Here is a 14,904-nt window from a genome sequence, read left to right as displayed (position 1 = left end):
TTTCCTTCCTTTGTATTTCTTTGATCTACATCTGTTGTTCTTTTATGTTCTTAGAGTCGAAGTCTATGAGTTTTAGAGGTGAATCATTTATTTTCTATTTTTCTTGCTTTATGATAAATTCGGTTATAAATTCCCTTACTATTTTGACATAGTTTTTTCACCATTATTCAGGTCACAGTTTTTGTAATTTCCATTATGACTTCCTCTTAAACAATGACTTTTTAAAATAGTAATATTAAAAAATAGCCAGACATATGAGATACCTACAGCTATTTATTATCGTTTTCTAATTTCATTCCTTCATGTCAGAACAGTCTGTAGGATGGCAATTCATTGGAATATACTGATAATTCCTTTGTGACCTGGTACATGATTAATTTCTATGACTGTTCCATGTATGATCCAGTTATTAATCATTTCCTTTTAACAGTTTTCATCCTTGCTTACTGTCTACTTGATTTTCCATTTTCAGAGAGAAATATATGAAAAATGTCAAGCCCAAATGCTGATGTATCCATGCAGTTCTGTCAGTTGTTGGTTTATATTTCAAGTTTATATTATGTAGTACACATATATCCATGATTATTATATCATCTTAATTATGGCTCCTTTTATGAGCATATAACATCTCTGTCATTAAGACATATCTGAGGTATATTCTATTTTGTCTAATATGAAAATTGGTATTACAGCTTTCTTTTGTTTCAAAGTTACCCAGTTGTATCATTTTCTATCCTATTTTCAGCCTTTCTTAGTTCATGTTATATCATTGCATATTCACCTTATTCCCTTACTAGCCCCATTCTACAGATAAGGAAACTAAGGCTCAGAGGTTACTTACAATCACCAGCTGTGGAGTGCTAGAGCTGGGACCAGACTCAGGTGCGTCTGTGCTTTTCCACACCACCACACCCATTCCTCTTAAGAAAACATTACAGGAGTTCCCGTCGTGGCTCAGTGGTTAACGAATCCAACTAGGAACCGTGAAGTTGCGGGTTCGATCCCTGGCCTTGCTCAGTGGGTTAATGGATCTGGCATTGTCGTGAGCTGTGGTGTAGGTCGCAGACAAGGCTTGGACCCCGAGTTGCTGTGGCTGCGGCACAGGCTGGTGGCTACAGCTCCAATTAGACCCCTCGCCTGGGAACCTCCACATGCTATGGGTGAGGCCTTAGAAAAAAACAGAAAGAAAGAAAGGAAGGAAACATTACATACCACTGTCTTCCTCTCTTAGGGAAAGTCTAATTTGGCAGAGGACCGCCCTCATGGGACCTGAGCCCTCATCAGGAGGCCATGCTTTCTAGATCACAAAGGGCATCCCACAGACATTTTCACTTGATCCTCCTCATGTTGTATAAAGTGAACAGCAAAGATGCAATTATCCCCATTTTACACGTGGGGAGAGGCTCAGAGGCTAGTACCTACCAAGATCACTCAGGTGACCAGAACTTGGATCCTCTCACCTGAGCCCAGCCTTCAAATCTTTTTCTCCTCCACTTCTCCTCCCCCTCCTCTAACTGCAATGTCAGCATGTGAAGTCCATTTCTTAGGGCTTTTCTAATCTATTCCTTGAGCATTTAAAATTCCACCTCTGTTATTCAGTTTTCTCATCCACAAGATGGGGACACTACTACCAACCTCATAGAGTTTCCCGAGCAAACAATGCAAATAAGATGCTCAGTACCCTTTCTGGCTCAGTGTAAATGTCCAGAAATGGCGACTCTCAATGGAAGCTGTATAAACCTCAGAGGTACCAACACCGACAGCCCTGACCTCAGGTACATGCCGAGAACAAGATCATATGTACTGTGTGTCTAGGTCTGTCCCACTGAAAAGCTCAGCAAATCCCCTACCGGGTCTCCTAGTGCCTGCAGCTTTGTACTTTGGGAGACAAGTGAGAAGGGAGACCAGAAAATGAGGACAAGATAGCACAGTGAGAGCGGTTGTGGCCAAAGTGGAAGGACCACAGTCTATTGTTGGTTCCCTGGTCTCCGCTGAATGGCTGAGAGATTTGTGCCCAAGCTGGGCCTCATGGGAAACTCTGCCCAATGGAGGCGCCCCATAGTTAGGCGGGGCAAAGGGGCCCGATCAGAGCCTCTGTCTTTCCCTTATAGGTAAACAAAGGCAGGCAGAAAAAGAAGCCAAGTGGCTCACTCTCAGACTGAGTCCTAAAGTCACTTTTCCAAACCCCACGAGGATGGGAGTAGCCAGGAGTCTCCGGGACCAGCTAGGAGAGACACTGACATCACCAGTCAATGCAAAAGGCTAGACTCTTCAGTTTGAGCAGTTCTCAAACTCTTCTGTATGAAACACTACCTGAAGATCTGATTGAAAGATGGGTTCCTGGTCAGGACCCTATAAGATTTTGATTCAGGAGTATGGGGGAAAGGCCTGGAAATTTGTATCTTTAACAAGCTCACCAGCTAGTTCTAATCCTGGCAGTGAAGGGTGTAGAAGCGCGAAGGCACAGGTCCCCAAGGCAGGAGGAGCCCTGGAGCAAAGTGGTTTTTCTGTCCCCTGGTGTTCCTGACCAGGGCTCCAGTCACAGCCTGTGTCTCCAGCTGTCACTCCTGGGAGAACACCTCTTTGTCATCAAATTCTTTTTTTTTTTTTTTTTTTTAGGGCTATACCCATAGCATATGGGGGTTCCCAGGATAGGGGTCTAATTGGAGCTACAGCTGCCAGCCTACACCACAGCAGCAGCAACGCCAGATCCGAGTAGTATCTGTGACCTACACCACAACTCATGGCAACGCTGGATCCTCAACCCACTAATCAAGGCCAGAGATCGAACCTGCAACCTCATGGTTCCTAGTCGGATTCGTTTCTGCTGCGCCAAGACGGAAACTCCCCTGTCATCAAATTCTTAACAGCTGCCTAAGGACCTCAGTTCTTTTACAAAGGGAATAAATTTCGAAGCACAAAGAGCAAAGGGAGGCTAGAGCTAACAGGTAGCTGAGAAACACTCTAAAAAGTGTCTGACCCCAGCTCCCTTCCTATGACCTTAGGTTTCTCCTGATTGAGAGGCGTGAAGCTGGGCATTCCTGTGCTGCCCAGATGGAGACAAATTCAGAGCTCTTGAAGGCTTGTCTCCATGGAAACATGAACACTCTCCCAACAGACACATTACAGGTGTAAGCATTTCCCCAAAGCTGGCCTGGAAGATGTGAAAGTTGCCCCAGGCCCAGAGTCAAGTCAACAGGATCTCAGATGCCTGCTATGCTCCCTGCTGAAGCCCTGGAGGAAGTTTCAACATATGGGGTCTGGGCCCCCATCCCACCTGAGGCCTCCCTAAACTAACACAGACGTGCTGCTGTTTGTGCACTTGGGCCAAAGCCTTCTGGGCAGAGTGGGCTTATCGTTTAATGAGAGCAGATTTTAAAACATTGTCAAGGGACTGGTGGTAATGAGAGCTTATAGAGGAGAGAGAGACTAAATCAAACCAAGTATGAGTGTGAATTCCAGGCCAGCAGAGGCCACCCACAATGGCCCATGATGATACTTCATCCTTAGGTGGTCTTTAGCTTTATGCTCTAAACACATTAGGAAAAATGATTCCACAGCAGTGAGAAAATGGAGCCAGAGTGATGGTTGCATCCCATGGGGGTAGGGGGAGCCCATGGATGGGCTGGGGTTGGGGTGAGAGGCCTGGACAGGAGCTTCTGGCCACCAAACCCTCTGGAGGCAGGGGGAGTGACAAGAGACAGACATACAGAGGTAGGTGGACACACACATACATAATACACATCAAGATATATACAAACACACAAAGACCATGTACACACATAGACACACACCCAGAACTATACAGACACATCCATAGAATCACAGGTATACACAAAGAACTAGGTACATATCCTCTTTACTAGGGGGGAAAAAAAAAAACAAACCGCCTCATGGCTCTGGCCCAAAGGGCATTTTTTTTTTTTTTATCTTTCTAGGGCCCAACGAACCCTCCTCATATGAAAGTTCCCAGGCTGGGGGTCAAATCAGAGCTGCAGCTGCTGGCCTACACCACAGCCACCACAACGTGGGATCCAAGCCACATCTGCGGCCTACATGACAGCTCATGACAACACCGGATCCTTAACCTACTGAGCAAGGCCAGGGATTGAACCTGCATCCTCATGGAGTCTATGTCGGGTTCTTAACCCACTGAGCCACAATGGGATCTCCCAAAGGGCATTCTTTTTTTTTTTTTTTTTGTCTTTTTAGGGCCACACCCACAGCATATGGAGGTTCCCAGCCTAGAGGTTGAAGTGGAGCTGTAGCTGCTGGCCTACACCACAGCCACAGCAACATCAGATCCATTCAAGCCGAATCTGCAACCCACACCACAGCTCACAGCAACGCCGGATCCTTAACCCACTGCACGAGGCCAGGGATCGAACCTGCATTCTCATGGATGCGAGTCAGATTCGCTTCCACTGAGCCACAACAGGAACTCCCCAAAGGGCATTCTTATACACGCACTCCTGCTGACTCAGCTGTTGCAACCCACCCCTCCCCACCCTCAAAGAAGAGAGAAGACCCTCTTCCTGGTGTCCTGCAGGGAGGAGATGCCCTCCACAAGGAGGCTGCACTAGGCTCCCATCCTCCTGAGACAGGCCCTGCTCTGTGGGTGCCTCTGCGGTGGTTCCTCCTCTACCAGAAAATGGTCCCTCATTTCACCCACTCTTCTCCTGATGAAGCAGACGTTCGTCCTTTTTTCCCTCTGTTCTCGGGAGGTAAACATTTAACCATGAAAACTGCTTTTAAATCTGCCCACTCTTCTGCTTAAAACCACCCTGTTAAAAAGTGCTGGAAGGAAATAACTGCTTTGCCAGCTTGGGATTCTGTCTAGCGCTGTGCTAGAATTCACAGGCTCCCTAACGGCACACCCAGCCTGCAAACTGGCCTAGGTCGGCTGGACCCAGCAGGATGACAGAGCAGCTCACACTCCCAAGGCAGTCATTGGTCAGAAGGCAGGTGCCAGGAGCCTGTCACCCTTCCTGAGGAATAAGGTCTGAGCTGTCCACAGTTATCATTTCTTTTTTTTTTTTTTTTTTGTCTTTTTAGCTATTTCTTGGGCCGCTCCCAGGGCATATGGAGGTTCCCAGGCTAGGGGTCAAATCGGAGCTGGAGCCACTGGCCTACGCCAGAGCCACAGCAACGTGGGATCCGAGCCTTGTCTGCAACCTACACCACAGCTCACGGCAACGCTGGATCCTTAACCCACTGAGCAAGGGCAGGGACCGAACCCTCAACCTCATGGTTCCTAGTCGGATTCGTTAACCTCTGTGCCACGACGGGAACTCCAGAGTCATCATTTTAAGAAGACCTGAGTGTAACACTGAGTTGCTGAGAGTTCAGTGATCCAGTTAGGTTTGGTATCACTTGGAGGGTAAATATCTTATCCTCTTGCTTATCAAACTACTAATTCTCCTCCTCTTCCTCCTCAATGCTGAGAAGGCCACAGTGAGATGGGAATAAAGATCTTTAAGGTTCCTAAGTATTGTCTTTTTTTTTTTCCTAGGGCCGTACCCACGGCATATGGAGGTTCCCAGGCTAGGGGTCTAACTGGAGCTATAGCCGCCAGCCTACGCCACAGCCACAGCCATGCGGGATCTGAGCCATGTCTGTGACCTACACCACAGCTCACAGCAACGCCAGATCCTTAACTCACTGAGTGAGGCCAGGGATTGAACCCGCAACCTCATGGTTCCTAGTTGGATTTGTTAACCGCTGAGCCATGACGGGAACTCCCTAAAGTTCATAAGTTTTGACAGATCAGTTTAATGTGTAGGAATGTGACAAACAGGGACTAAGATTTACATAGCAGATGTGCCCTGCAGCATTCATGCCACAGATTTTGTTAATTTTTTTGGCTGTTCCCACAGCACATGGAAGTTCCAGGGCCAGGGATCCAACGTGTGCCACAGCTGAGACCTGCACCAACAGCGTGACAATGCTAGGTCCTTAACCCACTGCACCACCAGGAAACTCCCATCCAGATTTTTACTGAGAGCCTACATGGGTGGAGTACTGATCAGGGAGCTGAGTGTACTAGAAGGATAAGAAACGTACCTTCCCTAAAAGAACATTTGGTCTGGAGGAAAAATCAGACATAAAAATAAGTAGGTGCACAGGGACATTGGAAGTGAAGTGTCAGAGACACGCTCAGGTCCCAGAGTGGGTGCCTGAGCTTGGACTTGAAGGAGAAGTCAAGGGAGCCAGACTGGCAGATCAGAGGGAGAAATTCCAGACAGAGGAAACACCACCCACCTCGACAGCCACAGAAATAGGGCAAACTTGGACAGGACCAAAATAGCTGAGGCTAGCGAAATGGTTAAGTAACTTATGGTCTATTTATACAAAGGATGTCATAATCCTTAAGAATGTTTGTAAATAAGGGATTGTAAATGCTTCCTCTAATATTTCCTTGTAGCTCATTTCCAAATATTCTACCATGAGGATAGTTGTACTTTGATAACCAGAAAAACGAGATTTTTAGCCAGTTAATGTTAAAAAGTAAACAGCATGGGCGAATCTGAGGTCTTGAAATACTCCATGTTCTGGAAGAGCTCGCTGGCTTTTCACTCAGAGCGTTTGGAGGACTAGGGACCCGGGCACACTGGGAAGGGCTTCTCAGCCCCCCTGTGCTTACCTAAAGAGGGGGTGCGCAGGAGCTGAGCCATGGCCCCTTGTGGCCTGAGGGACCCAAGTCTCCTGCTCTGGGCTTGAAAGGACAAGGTATGTAAAGAGAATGGGGCTTTGTCCCTTTAATCGCTCCCACTGGGGCAGGACACAACTGTTTCTCTGCTATTTGCGGTGGAAGAGGAGGAGGAGGGAAAATACTTTCCTCCAGCACATGGGAGCACTTTGAGGCTTTGGGCTCCCAGTTTCCTGAGATTTAAAAATCCCTGGGACTCTGCCAGGAGACGAAACCCTGAACAGAGGTCTGGAAGGTAGGGGCAGGAGGAAGGGAAGGTGAGGCCCTGGTCCCCTGCTCCTCTCTGTAGCTGGGCTGTGGCCTTCACAGGTCTTGGGGGGTTCGGGGTAGCTCATACCTGCCGGTGTCCCCTTCCCCAAACTCACCGGGGACCTTCCCACAGAGGGACCGTCTCTTCCTGCTGTCAAGGCTCTGGGCCAGGAGGCCAATGGAAGCTGGGGATCCACTCTCTGCACCTTTCTGCCCACTGGAGAGGGGCCCAGGACAGAGGAGAGGAACAGGGCTGTCCCACCCTTGGCCCCCAATCCTCACCCACCAAGTGACCTCCCAATGACTCAGGTCCTTGACCAGGATAAAAGGCTGCTGTGGACATCCTTGTCTTAGAAACATTCAGCCCCCTGAATATTAAGTACCTGGCCATTTCCTGTGAGTCTGGGTGTCATTAATTACTGTCCAGAATCTGCTCACCCCAAGATGAGATGATGAGCTCAGGTGACCAAACGTGAGGGATACTTGGTGCCTGGGGTGCCCCCAGCCCAACTACCAGTGACACCAGGGTGCCTCTTCCTCTATCCAAGGAGGCCACCTGGGTCTCTTCCAGCCTGGGTTGGTCTCCTCCCCCATGTCTGCCCAAGCCTTGGACTCCACCTTGTAAGACTGAGCACACTGCATCAGAAAAGGCCGTTCTCAGACTTGTGGCTGCCAAGAGGGAGGAGGAGGGAGTGGGATGGACTGGGAGTTTGGGGTTAGTAGATGCCAGCTATTTAGAATGGCTACACCACAAGGTCCTACTGCACAGCATAGGAAACTATACCCAGTCTCTTGGGACAGACCATGATGGAAGATAATATAAAAAGGGAACATATATATGTATGCCTGGGTCACTTTGCTGTACAGCAGAAATTGGCACAACACTGTAAACAACTACACTTTAATTTAAAAAAACATTTAAAAAATGTTTTTAAATTAAGAAAAAAAAAAAAGAAAATGCCCATTCAGCCCAGGGGTTCCTTGATGCCAGGGACCATGTGTCACTCATGTTGTGGGCCAGCCTGCAGCACTGTGCCTGACACACTGCAAGCCCTCGATAGATGTTTATTGACTGTGTAAAGGAATGAACACAAGGATGGATGCTTAAGATCCCTTTGCTGGGCCCACATTCTGTTCCTCTTATTACCCAATCCCAGCCTAGGACATAAGTCCATGAAGCATCACTAAGATGTGGGGCAGAGGGAGTTCCTGCTGTGGCTCAGTGAGTTAAGAACCTGACTAGTATCCACGAGAATGCAAGTTCAATCCCTGGCCTCGCTCAGTGGGTTAAGGATCTGGCATTGCCACAGTTGTGGCATAGGTTACAGATGAGGCTTCGATCCTGCATTGTTGTGGCTGTGGCGTAGCCTGGCAGATGCAGCTCTGATTTGACCCCTAGTCTGGGAACTGCCATAGGCTGCAAGCGCAGCTCTTAAAAAAAAAAAAAAATGTGGGACAGAGACCCAAGGGGCCTGACTAAAAACTGCTGTGCCTCTTCCTTCCTGAGGACAGGCCTGACTCCAAGCCATATCAATGACCTCTTGGGACTGCAAAGGCCTCTCGGGGAAGAAGTCCGCCGGGCTTCAAGAAGCCCCCGACCAGTCCTAATGCTGAAAAACAGGTTCCATGGCACTGACTCTGAGACTTGAGCTTTAGGATCTAATTTGCAAGTGTCCAGCCTAGCTCAGAGCTATCACTGTGTTTATTCCCCTAATTAACAACAGTATCAATACAGGATAGACTATGAGATCCTGGGCTCTAGAAGACTGCTACTCCACCCACAGAAGGTATGTCAGACTCAGCCTCAGGAAAGCAAAGCATACGGCTGTCAGCCTGACAGCTGGCCTGGAGCTTAGAAGGAACCATCCGAGGGGACCAGCATCCTAGGGATGCTTCTGTGAGCTCTGGACCACTCATTGCTTTGGGGGAATGGTTCACCTCTCCCCGGTGCTTGTCTCAGCAGGCACCCCCAGGGCACAACCAGTTAGGTGGTGGGGAGGCAAGAAATGTTGGTGAACAGGGTCCTGCGGGTGTGTGGCCCTAAGAAAAACCAGGTTGAGGCCAATCGATGATGGCACATTCCTAACAGCTAAAAAAGCTCTAAGAGCTCCTGCTATGGCACAACAGGATTGCTTGTATCTTTGGATCTGGAACACAGGTTTGATCCCCAGCCGGGTACAGTGGGTGGGTTAAGGATTCGGTGTTGCCACAGCTAGGTCACAACTGCGCCTCAGATCTGATCCCTGGCCCAGGAACTCCACATGCTGAGGGTCAGCCAAAAACCCCCCCAAAAAACAAGCTCTAGATCGTCTCCTAGAACCTCCGTATTTTTGGGGGGAGGGGGGAATCAGAGACCCAGAGAAGACCGTGGACTGTCTCAAGGTCCCCCAGGGAATGAACCTCAGACTGTAAGTCCACACCTCCACCCCAGCAGATACAGAGTTAATCATCTCTAGTGAAGCTGCCAGCTGATTGCTATCAGCTGGCAGGAGACTTAGCACGGTCAGGCCTAAGACCAGACAGACAGACTGCAAGGATTCTGACAGTTCTTCCCTTGTCTACCAGGCCCTCACCCCAAACGTATCTGGCTTGGCCTGGAAGCAGGTGAGGCTCTCACCACACTTTCCTCCTCACACCACCTGTGGCAGGGGCACAACAAATACCTCATCAACAAACCAATCATCCACTTGAGCCTGGTCAAGGGCTCGATCAACAACCTGTAAACCATGGAGCAGCCAAGGGCCAGTCGTGTCTGGATCCAGGAGGCTCCCACAGAGCTCCAGCCAGCTGCCAGGGACCTCAGAGGGGGTGGGGCAGTAAACAGCAAAAGTTACCCCAGGAAGGGTCTTAAGGACCTCAGATCATGAGGGGCCAGCTGGGAAGACCAGGTGGGAAGTTTCTGGAACAGCAGAGCGGGAATTCCATGAGCATAACCCCAGGAATGGCCTGGGCCAGGCCAGAGCCTCTGACATGCCCTGCCCCCTGCGCCGTCCAGCTCCAGAGCGACGTTTGCTGCTGGGCCACTGGGTAATGAGTTTCCTATCAGAAAAAAGGAGGTTCCGGAGGCCTGAGAGAATGAGGAGGATGCAATGACAGCCTGCTGAGCACTCACTTGTGCCTTGCTCTAAACAAGCAGCTTTTCGGACACTCAGCTCATCACAACCATGTGTAGAAATCGAGCCTTCAAAGGTGACAGCATTATAACTGGTGGAGCTGGGGTGTTACCAGCTCTGTGGGATCAAGGATTCCAGTTTTGTCACTGTGCTGCCCACAGCCCCCAGGCCCGGCAAGGTGGGCAGACCACAAAGGCTCTTAATTCCTCGAAAAATACATCTAAAAGCTGAGGATGAGGAACTTTGGTGCATGAACAGCGGGCAGCAGCCACACCCCTGTTCAGATGAGCAGCAGAGGCATCCCTGCCCTCCATGGGGCTGGGCCACGTCCAGCATCTTCACTTGAGACTCCTTCTCAAGCAGAAGAACCCTTTCCTCCAGCTGTACTGTCCACGAAAGGGAATCAGGGTAGGAGCCAGTCTGTCTGAGGCTAGACCAGAAACAACCTCCTTTTACGGGGGCGGGGAGGCAAGGGGACCCAGCGAAGGTAAGCAACTTCTCTGATCACCTGGAGGCAGTAGCTTTGAGCTAAGTGTTGAGAAGGAGCCTAAAAGGGCAGGAAAGGATGACTGAGAGTGCCCCTGTGGCCTGCAGGGGAGGGTGATGACTTGTCTGCTCAGGCTCAGCCTGGTCTTGGCCTCCGTCCCCTCACAGAGACTTGGTGCAAGTTAGAGCAAAGGATGCACACAGCCAAACAAGCAGCAGGGGGGCCGGGATCCACCCCCACTCACTAGGTGGTGGGGGACCACCTGAATGGCTGGAAGGCCCTCAGGAGGTTTTTTTCAACCCCCCAGCTACTGGTTTGCCATCTATTAATTTGTAAAAAGTATTTCCCGGTACCAAAGTCATAAGCCATCAACCCCCTTCCTTGCAAGAAAATCAATTCTCAAAACAGGGAAGAAGGCATGCTAAAAGGTCCATGTATAAGATAAAGACACCCATGCTCCAAAATCGTGTGCAAGAGTCACTGTCCTCACCACACAGGAACCACTTCTCTCTGATTTCATGTATACGTATAACCGACAATGGAAAAGAATCTAAAAAAGAATACATATGTGTGCATGTATATAAGCAAATCACTTTGCAGTACACCTGAAACTAAAACAACATTGTAAATCAACTATATTGCAATAAAAATTGAAAGAAACAGTGTGTGTCTTCAGGAGGCTGGGAGAGACCGGGAGAAGGATGTTTAACCAAGTAGGTTCCAGGTTTTCCACAGCAGCCTCAGGCTTGGAAGGTGGGTCCAAAAACCCATATTTACATCTATTTGCATGCTCTTCACAGATGTTCACACTGACAATCAACCTCCCCAGACCTGCTTCTCATTCTGGGCACCCAGCTCCCCAGTCAGGATCCTGGAAGACCCTGATCCCTCACTCTGGTGGCCGCCAAGCACCTAGACTCCCAGCTCTCAGCCACTCCTCTTGGTTCCCACTACAACCATCTCCATCTCAGCTCAAGTCAACTTCTCACCGGATGTCTTTCCTCTAGCTTTATTTCTCCCTCCATGCTGCTTTTCACAGGGCCTTTCCAAAACCTTCCGCAGGCTCCTTTCAGCCTTAAGAATCAGCCCCAACCTCCATCAAAACCTGCCCTATCCTTCAGCCCACACCGCACCCGTCAGCCTGGCCAAACTGCACAGTGCTCCCTCAGATACTGGCCACACCCGCCTCCATGTGTGCTCTCGAGCCCACTTCTGCTTGCACTGCCCTTTGCAGTACCACAGCCTCAGTCCAAAAGGTCATCCAGGCCCTGACCTCGCAAACTGGCCAGCCAAGCCAGCCAGGAGGGTCTGGAGAATGCAGGATGAGGCCAGGCCCTTCCCAGGACCCTGCCAAGGAGGTGGGAGGCTGTGGTCTGGGGACCATCTGATCCAGGAAATGAGGTAGGGTGTCCTTCACTCAAGGCCTTTGCCCAAGACTGGACCCTGACAGGATTCCGGCTCCAGCTTTCCTAAGACCTCTCTGGCAATTACCTGCTATGCATCTGCTTCAGGCCAGAAGAAAGAAGGGGTCTCACCTCTAGAGTGCCTGAACATATCTGGAAGAAATCAGGGACAACTCACACCAGTTCATCACCCAGAGGTGGAGGTTTGCCGTAGACAAATCTTGAATTGAATTCCTCCCCGCATCAGTGTTTCCCAAACTCCTCTGATCATAAGACTCACCTGGGCCCCTTAGGTCCCACCTGGAGGTTATGGGGTGGGGCCTAGAACTTGTTTGTTAAGCGGGCCAGTGATTCTCAGGACCAGAAGCGTCTGCGAAGCCATAGTCCAAGCCATTCCACACCAGGAGATGGTTATGTAGCTGAAGTCTGTGTGTCTGGCTGTGCCTGAGTACCTCTAGGAGGCGAGGGAGGGAGAGAAGCCTGAGACCCAGTGTGGTGGCGGCTGGGCCTCTCCCCTGCCTGCTGGCTCGCAGCCCCATCCGCGCACTCCCTTCTCTAGCCCGGCCCCCTCTCTCAGTTCGGATCTCTGCGGAAGGCAACAAGTCTGCAGTTTCTGTCACTGCTCTATTTGTCAGTGTCGCACCCGTTTTTTCTTTTGAATCAACAGGCGGGTGGAAGAAATGTCTTCTGCTTTCCTCACGAGTAACTTTGCTGAGTCCCAGCAGCCCTTGTTTTTCTCCTGGGTGTGGCCCACCCGTGACTTTTCTCCCAGGTTCTGGGCCCTCTGGTGAAACCTAGGTTCCTGCTCCTAGCACAGGCGGACCAGAGATGGGGATGAGCATGAGGGGCGCCACGGCGCCCACAGTCTGTGCATCTAGCACCGCAGGGGACCAGATGTGCTGATACCCAGGCTCCCGCCCTCCCTTGGATCTGCGCGCCCCAGCTCCCCGGCCCGCCGCAGGTTCTTTCCGAACCTCCAAGAATAGATTCCGCCCCACCTCCGACCCCCGCTCCACTCGGCCCGTCTTACCCAGGCGGGCAGGTGCTGGCCCCGCAGCTCGCGGCTGATGAACTGGCGTTCGTTCTCTAGGAATTCGAAGGCGGCCGCCAGCCGCCCGAGCTTCCCGCGGCGGTTCCTGCGCCACCACATCCACAGCAGGGCGCCGAGCAGCAGCCAGGTGATGCTGAGCCCCAGGTAGCCGGCGAGATAGACAGGGGCCAGGTAGAAAAGCACTCGCGCCACGAAGGTGTAGAGCTCCGGCAGCAGCTGGCTGGGCACGCGCGGTTCGCGGCCCGGCGCGCGCTCGCTCCGCTGGGCACCCGGGGCGCCGGGAGCGCAGGGCTCCTCTGCTGGCATCTGGTCGTCTCCGTCTGTCCTTTCCAAGAGCTTCACCTGAGCTCGGGTCCGCGCGCCCTGACGCCCCGGCACATCTGTCCTTCGAGCGCGAGACCAGCTCTCTGCGCCTCACCAGCCCTGGCGGACTCGCCCGCGCAGTTCCAGAGCCGCGAACTCGGGATTCCCAGTCGCGCACGGAGCGCCACGCCTGGGAATGCGCGGCGCCGCCGTAGCCGCAGCGCTTCTCTCCCCGCCCAGCCTGCAGCTTCGGGTGTCTCCGCCCCGGGGGCGGCCCCAGGCAGAAGCGGGCGGGGTCAGGCTGCCTGGCTGGAGCCAGCCCGCTTCCAAAAAGAAACCAGGTGTGTAGGGCGCCCTCGGACCTGAACGTCCCGCGCAGGCGTCCGCGGAGGTTGCAGTTGTAACACCCAAGTGGAACCCGGATAGGCTGCTGCCCTAGGCAGTTTATGACTCACCAAGGCATGTAGACAAACGGCTTGTCATGGGTAAACATCACCTAAAACCTGTTTCTTACACTCAGACTGCAATATGCAGGTGGATGTAATTAATCAGATGGGCCTGATCCTGTATCTGAGCCCTCTAGGTGGACCCCAGAGCCCTGTATCGCTGCCCCCCTCCTCTTGCTTCTATAAAGCTTAGACCTAACCCCACTCCCCCTGCTCCCCTCACCTGGTCAAGCTCTGGGACTCTGCCGGGTGTGAGTTTGGATCTCCATTCCCTACATCCTCAGATGCGGGGAGTTTCCTGGGTCAGGCCAGTCCTGCTCATCTCAGGGCGCCCAGTACAGCAAGTGATGGTGCATGACAAAAATGATGAGTAAGCTCTGGGACGCTTGGGGGTCAGTCGTGAAGCCCATGGTTTCCAAATCTAATCTTTTGTGAATGATTAGAGCAGGTGGAGGTCTGAATCTCCAAGTTCAGAGAGTAAATCATCTTGTTGATTACAAGGCGGCTCACCTGAGTGGGCACATGAATGACTGGAATGTGATTTTTGGAGTTGACAAATGATTCAGAATGATTCTATATTCTTTCAATAGTTTTACTGAAAGGTGAGACCCTATGGACAGGAAGCACAGGCAACTGTACTCCTTCCCCTCTATCTTCAGGTATCTCTTTCTTCCTTCCTCTCTCTTGGATGAAATTACTGGCTGTGATGAGTTTTTCAACAGCACATGTGTTCCTGGTGGTCAAAATAGCTGTACTGTCCTCTGTTGTTGGTCTTTCAGGACTCAGCTAAAAAGTGGAAGCCGAAACCTCCCAGCTTAGCATTCTGTTGCACCACATTTCCCGGTGTAACCTGGGACATTAATGCAGAAAATGTGTCTCTCTTGAGTTCCTTTTTGGAGAGTTCCTTTTTGAATGTACATAATCCTATTAAAGGACGTCCTAAAGATAAAAAGCTGTAAGATTTTATTTAACCCACTGTTTCCCAAATTATTTGGCCATAGAAGTCCTTTCCTCAATGCATTCTCTAGTGACCCAGGTCAGCTTGAGCTAAAGGAATAGAATGTATGATAGGGACACAGGAAAGTTTCCTGGAGCCCGAGGATGGAATGCAGCTGGCTTCCGTGATGGATGGACCAGGAAGCT

General features: G+C 50.8%; 1 protein-coding gene across 3 annotated transcripts in view; it reads right to left on the bottom strand.

The window, feature by feature from the left end:
• The window catches only part of ESYT3 (extended synaptotagmin 3), a 52,391-nt gene extending 38,876 nt beyond the window's left edge, over positions 1-13,515 (bottom strand). For 2 of the 3 annotated variants that reach the window (XM_047783250.1, XM_047783240.1), the window contains exon 1: positions 12,992-13,515. In XM_047783250.1, the coding sequence (XP_047639206.1) occupies positions 12,992-13,318 (327 nt within the window). In that variant the 5' untranslated portion in view covers positions 13,319-13,515. The remainder of the gene's footprint in view (positions 1-12,991) is intronic. The other variant, XM_047783255.1, reaches the window with a different exon arrangement.
• Between the last annotated feature and the right edge of the window lie 1,389 nt (positions 13,516-14,904).

This window comes from Phacochoerus africanus, chromosome 1 (genome assembly GCF_016906955.1).
Source record: "Phacochoerus africanus isolate WHEZ1 chromosome 1, ROS_Pafr_v1, whole genome shotgun sequence".
NCBI lineage: Eukaryota > Metazoa > Chordata > Mammalia > Artiodactyla > Suidae > Phacochoerus > Phacochoerus africanus.
Note: the sequence above shows the minus strand (reverse complement) of the source record. Positions and strands in the feature narration are given on the sequence as shown.